Genomic DNA, 13,862 nt, shown 5'->3' with positions numbered 1-13,862 from the left:
GTAGGTAAATTCATTCTGAATTAGTTCTCCCACTGAATTAGCTCTTGGCACCTGGCACTTTGGTCTGTAGGAAAATTTCTGTTTAGTTTCTGGACTTCCCTTCTATCTCAGGGGTGAGTGTGCCACTTTTCTCACCAAGATATAAACTTGTAGGATTAGAAACAATTATAAAGAATTATTGAAGAAGAAAATGACCTAAACCATTTTAAAAGCAATCTGAAGAGCTTCCTTTTTAAAGACGCCTTTAATTTATTTATTCCCTATTCCTATTGCCCTCATCATTCACGTCTTCCCTTGTGTTCTATTAATACAATTGTAGTTCTGCCCTTTCTTCCTTATGCATCTGTTAGTTTGTATGTCAATATGTCAGGCTCATGTACACCTTTTGTTTTTTTATGATCATATTAGCACTATAATTAAATCTACATTTTACAGATTACGTAGGATACGATCTATTGCAAAATTCCTATGTCAGAACATATCCATTAAACTCATAGAAAATATGACCATGTTACACCCCTTTTGATAGATGCACATTGGCTTCCAGTTAATTTCGGATAACGTACAAACTCTGTCTGCTTGTTTTTTTAAATCTCTTCTTCATAAGACCCCAGCATTCATATTTAAACATTTAATTCCTTATCATTCAAACAGAACCCTGAGGTCTAATGAGCAAAACTTATTAACCATTCCATCACTTAAAATTATTAACACTAGACATCAATTTATTTTTTTCTGTAACTGCTCCTCAAACTTGGAACGATCTTCCCATTTATCTGCGGAATGAGTGGGATTTAGGAAAATTTATTTTACCCAATGTTATTATTTAAAGTTTGTTTTTGTATTGTATTGTCCTTATTTGACTATAGAATTTGATTAAGCGATTAATCAAGAAAAATAATAAACCTGAAACTTGAAACTTGATTTGTAAATTGCTTAGCAAATTAAATTAAGCTATTCAATAAGTTAAAAATAAACTTGAAATTTGAATCTCACAAATTTCCATATCTTTCTTGCTCTATCTGTAAAACTAATTCTGGCACCTGTATTAATTAAAGTTAATTTATCCTGACCCTCTTTAAGACAATTGCCTCCAAATTATTCAAAATACTGCCATTAAAATCATTTCACCTTAAAAGCTCAAAAATTTGATCATGTCACACTACTTTTGATTAACTCCCATTGGCTTCCCAAAGATCATTGATTTACTTATAAAATAATGTTACTGATACATAAAACCATAGCTTCCGGTCTACCTGATTTCATCAACAGGTTATTAATTTCCCACAACCTGCATCGCACATTACATTCTTCTTATCAAAACCTGTTATCCATTCCCTCTTTAAAACACCTTGGCACCGTGCATACTAATAAAGTTCATCACTTGATAAATTTAAAACTAGCTTGAAGGCCTTTCCTTTCAAAGACGCATTTGGAGTATAATAGTCCTTTTAAGGACTGTAATGGGACTTTGCTCCTTGCTTTTCTTATTCATTTTAATCTTTTCTACAAAGTGCTAGATTATTTATTTTTTTTTTCCTCCCTTTTGTTTTCATCCTTCTCTCTTTCTTTTTCATTATAATTTGTTTTGCTTTGTTTTTAAATATATGCCTTTCTGACTGTCTGTTTTAATAATTACACAAATGTATTTCTACCCTTTTTCATTTTGTTTCTGTAAGTTCCCCAAACAAACCTGAAACCTACTGGCCTACAAACAGTGCTGAAAACTAGTCAGCCTGCTTGTCACTACAACAAAGGACAAAGACTGCCACAGAATCAGCTCTAGGACACTCACTGCAAAAACCAAACCTGATCCAATACATATTGTGACAGGGAAGTGCCTGTCAGCAGTTTAAACCCGGTTTTAAACCCTGCCTTGCAAAGGGCTGTCCCTATTCCTAAGCCCAGGAAACTGCCTAGTAACCCTGTGCCTATCACTAAGAGCCAACAGGTAGGGCAAGGCAGAGAGGCAAGGACAGAAACCATAGCGTTCTTTCTCCCTTAGTCTAACTGTGAACTAGTATGAATAAATTACTTAGAGCCTGAGAGGAAAGCCGGAGGTGAGAACCTGTAATTAACCTCTCCCGAAAGCTTGCACGGAACTTAGAGTCCCGAGAATTCTTAACCCTTAAGAGCAGTCTGAAATGGTTGGGTAATAAAGTTCCCTAACCCTACCCTGGGAGTTTGGGGCAGTGGGGGCATTGGGCCTCAGGTGGGACAGTGCTAAAGCTTCCTAAAGATTTTTCAAACAGAAAAAGCAAAATCAGGAGAAAACGTTTTTGGTTTTATTTTTTGGCTTTTCTGCCTGGACAGCAGGCTGGACTGTATGAAAGTATGTTTTTGTCTAAGTCTCCTCAACACAGAGGGACTGCTGGAACCCTAGTGCTGTAAACTGAGGGAAATAAAAGAAAAGCTGAACTTTACCACTAACGCAGCCTCCACTAATTATTTCACTGTTTCCCAGTGGGAATCCTCCTGGGAGCGCCTGGTCCCCACGCCTGGGGCGGGAGCTGGGTTGCCAGCGCTAGGCTTAACCCCGGCCCCGCCACAATATATGCAGACGACATCTCCATCCTAACAGCATAACAAATGAAATCTCAAAATACATTACTCATATAATGACTGAAATAGAACATTGGACAATCAACTTCAAACTGAAACTTAACACAGAAAAAACAAAAATCTTCCTTGCAAGCCCAACGGATAAAATTACCAATTCAACGCTACATATAAAAGACCATGATTACCCAATTACCAACTATTGTAATATCGTTTATTTGGGTATCATTCAGAACTCAGCTGTCCGCTTGATATATGGATTAAAAAAGAATGACCATGTCATCCCCCATCACAAACCACTGCACTGGCTGTCAGTCGAGGCAAGAATATTATTCAAGTTCTCCTGCATATGTTTCAAGCTAGTCACATTAATAAAGCCGAACTGACCTACAATGCCTTTAGAAAACTCATAAAAACTACCCTATTTGACAGATACATCACCTAAACAGAACCTCACCAAGTACTCTTTTTTTTTTTTTTTCACATTGCTCTCTGAAATCCTAATTCTTGCTGTTTCTGAATCTCTAAACAAACTGTACATTGTAATTTTTTTTCCTTTTTTTTTTTTTTTTTTTTTTTTTTTCAGGAAAGCTGTGATTTTTCTTTACAGGTCAGCTCCGAAATTCTTAGCAAACATTATATTTTGTAATTTTGATTCCTAATAGTCTCTGTACTCTGTCCTAATAGTCTCTGTACTCTGTACTCCCTCTACATATTGTAAATCGCTGAATGTTCAGCTCTCTTAAATGCAAACCGCCCAGAGTCGCAAGATTGTGGCGGTATAGAAGAACAAAGCCATTACCATTATTATTATTATTACTGAAGCGAACAAAGTCTCATCTGTCTAGGAGGTGGAAAATCCTAAGTGTCTTTATGACCCATTAGAAAAACAATATCACAATGCAGGAATTTTTTCAATAACAAAAACAATATAACAATGCAGAAATTTTCGCTTACCTTACCTTATAAGCGAGGTACATTAATAATATACAATATAATCTTATACTCTATAAAATCTTATCTAAGCAATAGACGAGAAAGCGCATGCAAAGAATAGCACAGATGACAGAATGAGCAGACGTTTTAATCCACAATAGAGACTTTCCAAAAGTCTTCACTTAATTTCATTCTTCCCGAAAGAATGGATTTTCACGGCGGGAATTTACCGAAAACTCCACATTAATATTTGTCCTTACCAAAAGGACAGTGTCCTTGCCAAAAGGACAGTAACCGCGGCGGGTTTACCGAAAACCCTACAATTTAAATAAAGGGTTGGAACATGATGCCAATACCTGTGAGTATTAAAGAACAGAATTCAAAATTCAGAAATACTCACAAAATATTGGCAATGTCAAGTCCATCACGGACGAGCCCCCAAATTGAAACGGACAAGATCCGTTTCTAGGCCCCGAAATAACATTCTGTCATCTGGAGGCAATTCCCCTTAGAAAGAAAGATAGATAGCCAGTTTTCTAAAGAGATTTTTTGCCTGATTTATTATGAGTCTGCAAAACATTTATATATCTGTTACATATCAGTGGTAACCATCACAAGAAAAGGGGGATGGACAAGAGAGGGGAGGGGGTGCGTGAGCAGGATATGTACTTCATTGTTTAAATCTTAAAGGTGTTAAGAGCTGTGTGGGGTTGAGCCTTCCTGTCTCAGACAACTAACCTAGTTAACATAAATTAAATGACCTCTTCCCAAACCATTAGGAGAGCAAACACCCAACATTCTACATTTGATTACTTCCAGCATGGACAGAGACAGAAAACTTAAAATGTGTCCTTTCATAGACAGAGACAGAAAATCTATCCTTTCATTACAGTCACCTTGCGAGTGGGGCTGAAGCTGGGCAGTCTGAGTGAAGTGGGCCTCTCTTGTTAAAAAAGGAGCATGGTTTTTAGGCACTTAGGCTAGGCGGGTACCTGTCTGAGCAACTTTAAGCTGACCAATTGAAAATGAATTTTGTTGTATTATCTCAGACTTCAGCCCATCTTCTCTTCTGTTATATTCACGTCCCTTTCACTTTGCTGTTTCTAACCCAAGTCTCGTTAAAGAGGTTTACAGTGGCTACTAGAATTGTCAGTAGTCTTCATCATAAAGCATAAGGGACAGAATTAACGATCTCAACATGAACATAAGAACATCAAGCCCAGTATCCTTTTCCAACAGTGGCCAACCCAGGTCCTAAGTACCTGGCAGAAACCCAAAAGAGTAGCAACATTCCAGAGCTGAGAATGTGATGTCATAATGCCTCATTCCACCAATGCCTAAGAGCCAACCTCAGCAGTGATGTCACAATGGCTTCATTTTCCTATAACTGGCTCACATCAGAACATAAGAGTTGTCATACTGGGACAGACCAAAGGTCCATCAAGCCCAGTATCCTGTTTCCAACAGTGGCCAACCCAGGTCCCAAGTACCTGGCAGAAACCCAAAAGAGTAGCAACATTCCAGAGCTGAGATTGTGATGTCATAATGCCTCATTCCACCAATGCCTAAGAGCCAACCTCATCTGTGATGTCATAATGGCTTCATTGTTCTATACTTGGCTCACATAAGAACTTAAAGCTGCCATACTGGGAAAGATTGAAGGTCCATTAAGCCCAGTATCCTGTTTCCAACAGTGGCCAACCCAGGTCCTAAGTACCTGGCAGAAACCCAAAAGAGTAGCAACATTCCAGAGCTGAGATTGTGATGTCATAATGCCTCATTCCACCAATGCCTAAGAGCCAACCTCAGCAGTGATGTCACAATGGCTTGATTGTCCTATACTTGGCTCACATAAGAGCTGCCATATTGGGACAGACCGCACGGCCATCAAGCCCAGTATCCTGTTCCCAACAGTGGCCAACCCAGGTCACAAGTACCTGACAAATTCTCAAAGATTAAAACAGATTTTATGCTGCTTATCCTAGGAATAAGCAGTATATTTCCCAAAATCCATCTTAATAATGTCTTATGGACTTCTCTTTTAGGAAGTTATCAAAACTTTTTAAAACGCTGTTAATCTAACTGCTTTTAACATCCTCTGGCAACAAATTCCAGAGTTTAATTACACTTTGAGTGAAGAAATATTTTCTCCTGTTTGTTTTAAATCTACTACTTAATAGCTTCATTGCGTGCCCCCCACCCCCCAGTCTTTTTTGGGAAAGAGTAAACAAGCGACTTGCAACTTCCCTTGCCACGCAATATTTTATAGGCCTGTATCCTATCCCCTCTGAGCTGTCTCTTCTCTAGGCTGAAGAGCCCTAGCCACTTTAGCCTTTACTCGTATTCGAAAAGAAAGATGGGCGAGGGGAGGTATAGAAGAGGCATTTAAATCCATTATTGGCATAAATCATAGGAGGCATGTCTTTGTCCTTTAAAAGGAAATCCCTGTCTTGTCCCCACGAGTTTTGTCCCATTCCTGCAAGCTCTGCCTTAACCACACAAGCCTTGAACACTTAATGATTTTAAAGTGCTTAAGGCTTCTGCAGATGAGGACAGAGCTGGCAGGGACGAAAAGGGGATAGAGACATCCCGCGAGGATGGGGAAAATTTGTCCCTGTGTCATTCTTTAAAAGAAAGCTCTGGAACGAGGGGACATAGGATGAAGGTGAGAGGGGGCAGACTCAGGAGTAACCTAAGGAAATACCCTTTCACGGACAGGTGGTTGAATTTGTGCAATGGCCTCCCCATGGAAGTGGTGGAGACGAAAACTGTTTCTGAATTCAAGAAAGCATGGGCGAGGACATGAGATATCTAAGGGAGATTACGCCATATGGTTTTTCTCTGTTTCTGTGATATGAGTATGGTCCACTGTCGCAGTTCTTTAGTTCCACCTAGCTCAGCATCCTATTTCCGTTTTTGCTTGGAACACAGCTCTTCCGGAGTCAATCATAGGGGAAAACACCCTCCATGGATTCAAGACAAAGTTAGACAAGTTCCTGCTGAACCGGAATGTACGCAGGTAAGGCTAGTCTCAGGGCGCTGGTCTTTGACCAAAGGGCCGCCGTGTGAGCAGACTGCTGGGCATGATGGACCACTGGTCTGACCCAGCAGCGGCATTTCTTATGTTCTTATTCAAGAAACTAGTATTTTAGCCCATTACATTAACGGGTGCTAGAATATATGTCTGTGTGTCTTTATTTCTGTCTCTCTCTCTCACTCCCGCTGCCTGTCTCTCTCCCTGGCCCCCTTTATCTGTCTGTCTTTCTGTGTCTCTCCCTGCCCCTGTGTCTTTTTTCTTTTCTTTCTATCTATCTGTCTCTCTTCCTGCCTCCTATGCAGCAGCATTTCTCTCCCACCACTTCTCTGTGCAGCAGCCACAGCAGCATTCCCTCCCCCTCCATTTCCCTCCCCCCACACCACTTCCCTGTGCAGCAGCAGCATTTCCCCTACCCCCCTTTCCCTTCCCGTGGTCTGGCTGGCTCCCTTAGTCCCTTACTGCCCCCCCTCCCTTCCCTTCCCTACCCGTGGTCCCGGCAAACCTTCCGATTCCAGCAGCATCTGCAGCACTCTACACACTGCTGCTTCGGGGCCTTCTACTGCCCAGCAAATCAAGGCAGTAGAAGGCCCCGAAGCAGCGTGTGTAGAGTGCTGCAGACGCTGCTTGAATCGGTAGGTTTCAGGACCTGCAGCCCTTGCTGGACCCGAAGCAAGCTCTGGGGGTTTTTGGTTTTTTTTACGTGGGCCCAGCCGGAGCAGGAGGAAAAGCCTGGGAGGCAGGAATTAAAGTCCATTCCGGCCCCCGCTGATGTTGCCCTGGCCAGTTCACATCTTTCAGACGGCAAGAGCAGCCGTGGCCGACAAGTCCCTACAGTGCACGGAAAACGGGAGCACGCAGGTGGGAGTGCGCATGCGCGCTTAGGGCTTTATTATATTAGATAGGACATGTCATACTCTTTCAGGCTTGATTTATTTGGACCGAAAGGCTGTCCTCTATCTACAGGTAACAGGGTGTCTGCCTAGTTTTTCTGTGATCCCTAACCCTGCCCACCTCAGAAATGTTCAATGCTGAAGTTCTGTTTCGAGAAGACTGCAGTCCCGATGACTTCATTGATGTGATTGTTGGGAACAGAGTCTACATGCCGTGTCTCTATGTAAGTACCAGAGTTTTGCCCTTGACTTAGACATCTTAACATAACAACAAATTTCTAGACCTCATAACCATAAGTTCTATGTGGTTTACAAAAGATTATACTAAAGAAAAGAAAACATATAGGTTTTATGAAGAGTACAGAAATAACTAATTTATCAAAAATTTAGAAAAAAAAGATAAGTTTTCAGCAACTTTCTAAGTGCTCATATGAAATGGAATTTGTTAAGAGTAATCGGAAATCTTTGTCATGATAAGTAAGGGTATTTAATTATTTATTTTCCAAATTTATAAACTGCTTTAATCTAAGCGGTGTACCAAAATACACAATTGAATCAACTTCATCGTTCCAGATTCCCCTTAGTACCGAAGTTTACTGAAATCCAAAAACAGCAAAACCCACTGAGTTTAGAGAAAGGCGTCTACGAATAGTTGTGTTTTTCATCATTTCTTAAATGACGTATGATTTTTGCATAATCTCATTGTTCCTGGGATGGAAGTCCAAAGATATTTACCAACAATGGAAAAGATAGTATTCGTTATGTGAAATCTTTTTTAATCTTTATTCCTTTTTATTTCTTTCAACAAGTGTACAATAATATTATTACAATTAATTCACATAACTCACTTGACATTCTTAAACAATGTTATTATACATGTTTTAATTCCCCCACCCACCTCCCATCCCTTCCCATATCAACAAAATAATCTATCCAAACATATACATACTTAGACATCCCTCTTTCATAATACAATTAATCTTACATTACCCTATCCCTCCCCCCACCCTTTCTTCCTCAAACTCTTTGCTCATTTTATTATATAAATTAATGCACAACAAATATATCTCATCATATTACATATATCCCCAATATTTCATAATAACATATTTCCAATAAATTTACCCCCTTTTCTATTCATACATATGTACCTTGTTTGTTATATCCATTAATCAGTTGAAATATACCACTGTTTAATTAGATCATCCTATCCCCCCCCCCCTCGTTATGTGAAATCTTAAATATCTGTCTTCCTTTAAACTAGTTAAACATTCCCCCAGCAGATCTCAAGCTTCTTGCGGGTTGATAAACTTCCCACAAATTATGAAAACAAGTGGGAGCAGAGGAATGCAATGTTTGTAACATATCTGCTTGGGAATAGGTAGCTAGTGTAGTTCCTCTAAAAGGCAGTTGTTGGGGATTTTTTTTAAAGCGTTTTGTGGGGGAGGAAAAAAATTTTTCCCCAAATTCAGGCTTTTCATGCGGGTTTGGTAAATTCTCCAATTTGTATCAGATGTGATAAGGATCTTAGCACATTATCTCATGCGTTTTGGCTGTGTCCTCTAATCAAGTCTTTCTGGTCTGCCATCCTATTATTTTTGGGTTCTTTATGGGGTTGTCCTGTTGTGGGTTCTCCAAGGGGAGTCATTTTTGGTAAAGCAGCAGCTTGTGGGGTATTTGGCCAAGGGAAATGTCTTTTATTTCAGAAGGCGTGTATTATGCAATTTTGGCTACAGAAAGAATCTCCAAGCTTCTGGCTTTGGAGGAACCAGTTGCATCGTTTACATAGAAACATAGAAGTAGACGGCAGATAAGGGCCACGGCCCATCAAGTCTGCCCACCCTAATGACCCTCCCTATCTATCTTTGTGGATAGATCCCACATGTCTGTCCCATCTGGCCTTAAAATCTGGCACGCTGCTGGCCTCAATAACCTGAAGTGGAAGACTATTCCAGCGATCAACCACCCTTTCAGTGAAGAAGAACTTTTATTTGAGATTTGGGAGGTTCAGCGATCGTCTAGAAAAACTTGTCTTTTTATGGAAGTTTGGGATCCATATATTCAAAACCTTTCACCTAGAGCAAGAAGTTTAATTCTCATTGATTTACGTTGAAGCTAAGGTTGTTTAAATTACATTCCAGTTCTTTATTTTTGTCAGCTTTCATCCGGGGAGGGGGAATTGATTATGGGATGGAAGGGAGGAAATGGGGGAATGGATAGGGGGGGATTATGGCTTATTATATAAAATATTTGAAGGAATGATAGAATTTTATATAATATATGGATTAGAATTTTAACATTTGTGAATTATTTACTATTTGTAAATAATATCTTTCTGTATAATTTATATTTTTACTCTATTCCTTTAATAAAATGTTTGAACATAAAGTATTTTGTGTTCTTTGGCAGAGTTTGTTTGTGTATTTAGTTCATTGAAGGATTGTCTTTTTTTTCTTCTGGCTAAATGTGGCAGATTTGGGGTTTTGTTTTGTTTTTGTGCTATGTACAGTAGGTTCGTTTTCACTAATTGTTTCTCCCTTTATGCTTGGCAGGATAAAATAATACAAAGGACGTAAATGCATAAAAACTGAAATCCTTTTTCTTTTAAATAAAATATGTACTTTTTGTAACAAAAAGCAACCATGTTTTTAGAGTAACTTAGCTGGTCCCTCTGACGTTTCAGAGTGGAAAACTAAACAGCAGAGTTTAGTGGCGGGTCAGTGCCATTCCAAACCCAGTATCCTTTTCTTGGGCACTACCCTTCCCAGTCTGCTCGTGCAAGTACGACCCGGAAGAGGATGTGTTTCAAGAATATATCCAGAGGTGAAACAGTACTTGCCCCATGTAGAGGTAATGGTGTTTTGAGAGTGAGATTTGGACCTGGATTCATATTAAGTTTTCACATTTTTGTGCTCATTTGCAGAAAGAACTGACGTTTCGGCCATCATGCAGTGGCTTTCTTCAGGGTATGGTGTGAGCTCTGCAGTGTGCACGGACCTGATTGAGAACAGGGCAGTCTGTGAGCCAAGAAATTTGAATTTTTGGCGGGAAAGTTTGTACCCTGCAGACCTCACGGCATACTCTAAAGAAAGCCACAGCATGACGGCTGAAAAGTCGGTTCTTTCTACACAGACACGGCGAGACCCGGAAACCTGCTACAATCGTGATGCCAGCCGTGGAAGCCTAAGAAAACATTTATATGGTTGTTTTTCCCAGGATAATTTCAGAGAATAAGAACAAGCGGCAATGTTGATGGAGTGAAAAGTACAGGCAGTTGTAAATTTTCCCCTTTCTAATGCCTGAGACTCCGTAAAATTGGGTTTTTGTAGTTTCAAAGGCAGAAACTGCACAAGTATTCTATGTTCTTGTCCTGTATCTGCTCCGTCATTGATTTTTGTACTGTTTTCTTACATTGTCTGCTTACCCAAGTAGGCCATGCCCAAACACTTGACATTTTTAGAACTAGTGAGTAGGAGAGGTAGCAACCATTAAATCCCCTCAAACCATTATCATAGCTGAAAAAGGCCACGTGATGAAAAAGTACAGATACCAAGAAGAAGAAACACAGCAGATGTAAAGCTGATCAGAATTTCTAGCATTGCTTTTCTTTTGGATAGGCTTTTGTCTTTAGTCATCTTCTCCATCTTTGCTTCAGGTTTATAATAAAATCGATCAGATCTCTATGGAGGAGGTAGATCGCCTGGCTAGGAGATCTAACAGCGTGGTGGTCAGGTGAGAGCTGGGTGAATAGCCCCGCTTTGGGATTTCCTTGTAGGCCTCCAGTCTCTCCATTAGAGGCTGGAAGAAAAAGGGGTATTTTCTCGGGTTTGTGAGAGGGAATTGTGTATTAATTTTGTTATGTTCTTGGTGCTTTCTTCCAGCTGTGGGATGAAGCTGAACTTGGACTTCCTGCTCGAGATGCTCTGGGAGTATTTGGCACTGACCTGTATCTACACCAAGAAGAGAGGACGTAAGGAAGAACCTTTTAGACCAGGGTTTCCCAGCTTGGTCCTAGTGGACTGCGACCCTGTTGGGTTTTCAGATATTTCCTCATGAATACACGAGAGATGTATTTGCATAGAGTGGTGTAGCTAGGGAGGTAGGTGCCCGGTGCGTTAACGCCCTGCTTCGCGCACCGTGGGCCCCTCCTGCTCTTCCCCCCCACTTCGCCTCGCTGCTTGAGCGCTCTCCCCCGCTACTTCTTAAAACATTCTCCGGCGTGAGCACCATCTTCCACCTGCTGGTTGCTCTGGCCTCGGCTCCCTTCTGACATCAATTCCTGGTCCTGCGACGTCAAAGGGGAGCCGAAGCCATTGTGAGCAGCAGATGGAAGATGACGCTTGTGCCAGCGAATGTTTCAAGAGGTACGTGGGAGGGGGGCGGTGCCACTGAGTGGATGGACAGCATGGAAACAGATCTCTACATATTCTTAATCACCTCATGAGCCCCTATGGAATCTTACTTTCCCCAATACTTATTCACGCACAAGATTGTTAGTTGTGGCAAAAGTCGTCATACAGAAAACAATGTATAAAAATAATATCGGTTTGGTCTTCCACAGTATAACGTATTCTGTAGCAGTATGCCAACCCGAATTTTAAAATTTCAAAGGTAAAATGTAGCCAGAGAGGTCCCTTAAGGTGCGAATCAATCACCTGCAGGGAAATACTCTTAAAACTAATAGGAGGAAATTTTTTTTCATTCAGAGAATAGTTAAGCTCTAGAACGCGTTGCCAGAGGATGTGGTAAGAGCAAATAGCTTAGCTGGTTTTAAGAAAGGTTTGGACAAGTTTCTGAAGGAAAAGTCCATAGTCTGTTATTGAGAAAGACATGGGGGAAGCCACTGCTTGCCCTGTATTGATAGCATGTAATATTGCTACACCTTGGGTTTTGGCTAGGTACTAGTGACCTGGATTGGCCACCGTGAGAATGGGCTGCTGGGCTTGATGGACCATTGGTCTGACCCAGGAAGGCTATTCTTATGTAAAGAAGTTACAATATGTGTTTTCCTCTTTAGAAGCAAACTGTAATAGATGAAGTTACTATGACCTTTTCACAGAAGCAGCCCAGAGATGAGTTAGCCAGTCTTTCATGGAATTATGTGCAGGTAGAGCCCTCGCATGTTAGTGCAAGCTTCGAGTGGAGGTGGAAAGAGCCAATTTAGCCAATTGGTTCAATTTTTATTAGACTGTGCCTTTAAGAAGGTTCTGTATGGATGACCAGGGGATACCAGTTTGGAGTATTTGAGATTTAAGATGTACCTAAAAAGACAGAGTTCAGGATCTGGGAAGGATAGAAGAGAAGGGAGTCTAGTGGATGTCGCTAGGAATATGCACAAGAATCGTCAGAGACGCTAAGAAAAATGAAATGCAAAGTGCTGAATGCCAAAGTGACGTGTTCTCTGATAGAAAATGCAGGCTAACACTTGCTTTTGTCTTCTTTCTGTGCAGAAAGACCAGACTTTACAGACGCTATCATCCTACGAAGAGGAGCATCTGTAGAACATGTGGTGAGACTGAGTTGTACCGGGATTTGAGGTTCCAATCTGTTTCTGTTCTAGCATGCAGTAGAACATGCAGGGAACGTAGTTCCAGATCATTGATTGCTGTGCCTTTTGGATGGATATTATCCTGGCTCTGTGTTAATCACCTTAATACGTTCTAAGACCTTTTCTGAAGGACCCCAGCCAGTCAGGCTGAATACGCATGAAGGATAGTGACATATAGTGGAGGCAGTGCGTGCCAGCCTGTATCGGGCGTATTCTTTGTGGGTATCTTGAGCTCCTCACTGGCTGGAAGCCTCCAGGACAGCTCTAGGCAGCTGGGAACATTCTGAATACCGTGGGTATAAGGGCGGAAAAGCACAGAGGCACCTATGTCTTCTTTATAAAATGCTACAACACAAATAAGATGCCAGGATCTGTCCAAATTGTTTATTGAAAGCTTCTATACCGCTGCTAATGACTGGGGGAGTCAATTCAGAGCAGTTTATATGAGCTTTGTAATGGTGCTACAATACATGAGCTTCTGTAAAGATGTTACAATACAGAGTTTGCATTTCATGGGATGGTTTCACAAACAGACATTATTAAACCTTAATCAATACTTCTGCTTTTGTAAAGGTGTTTTTAGAGTTAGTGTTTTCTAAGTTAACAAGGTCCGATTTATTAATATCAGTGACCCGACTGAAACGGCACTTCTGTATCAAACAGCAAATCAAAGTTTCTTCTTTAAAATGGCAGCAGTTCTCGCTCAAAGGTGAAGACGAGTGAAATGCTGATTAGCTGGGCTTTATTTCTTGTTGCTCTCCCCTGCAGTCACTACCCCTGATGCGGCCTGTGGGCAAAACGTGGCCACGTTGGGTCACTGATATTAATAAATTGAACTTTATTTGGACTGACCTGCTTCTTTTGGTTTTGCCTCTTTACAAAATACTTGCAG

General features: G+C 40.8%; 1 protein-coding gene across 2 annotated transcripts in view; it reads left to right on the top strand.

The window, feature by feature from the left end:
* Positions 1-13,862, top strand: part of DRG2 (developmentally regulated GTP binding protein 2) — a 48,112-nt gene that overhangs the window by 24,755 nt on the left and 9,495 nt on the right. For both annotated transcript variants that reach the window (XM_033963787.1, XM_033963786.1), the window contains 4 exons: positions 7,549-7,646; positions 11,078-11,154; positions 11,304-11,392; positions 12,873-12,931. In XM_033963787.1, the coding sequence (XP_033819678.1) occupies positions 7,549-7,646; positions 11,078-11,154; positions 11,304-11,392; positions 12,873-12,931 (323 nt within the window). The remainder of the gene's footprint in view (positions 1-7,548; positions 7,647-11,077; positions 11,155-11,303; positions 11,393-12,872; positions 12,932-13,862) is intronic.

The sequence above is a fragment of the Geotrypetes seraphini genome, chromosome 11 (genome assembly GCF_902459505.1).
Source record: "Geotrypetes seraphini chromosome 11, aGeoSer1.1, whole genome shotgun sequence".
NCBI classification, from domain to species: Eukaryota; Metazoa; Chordata; class Amphibia; order Gymnophiona; family Dermophiidae; genus Geotrypetes; species Geotrypetes seraphini.
This window is presented reverse-complemented; position numbering and strand designations above follow the sequence as displayed.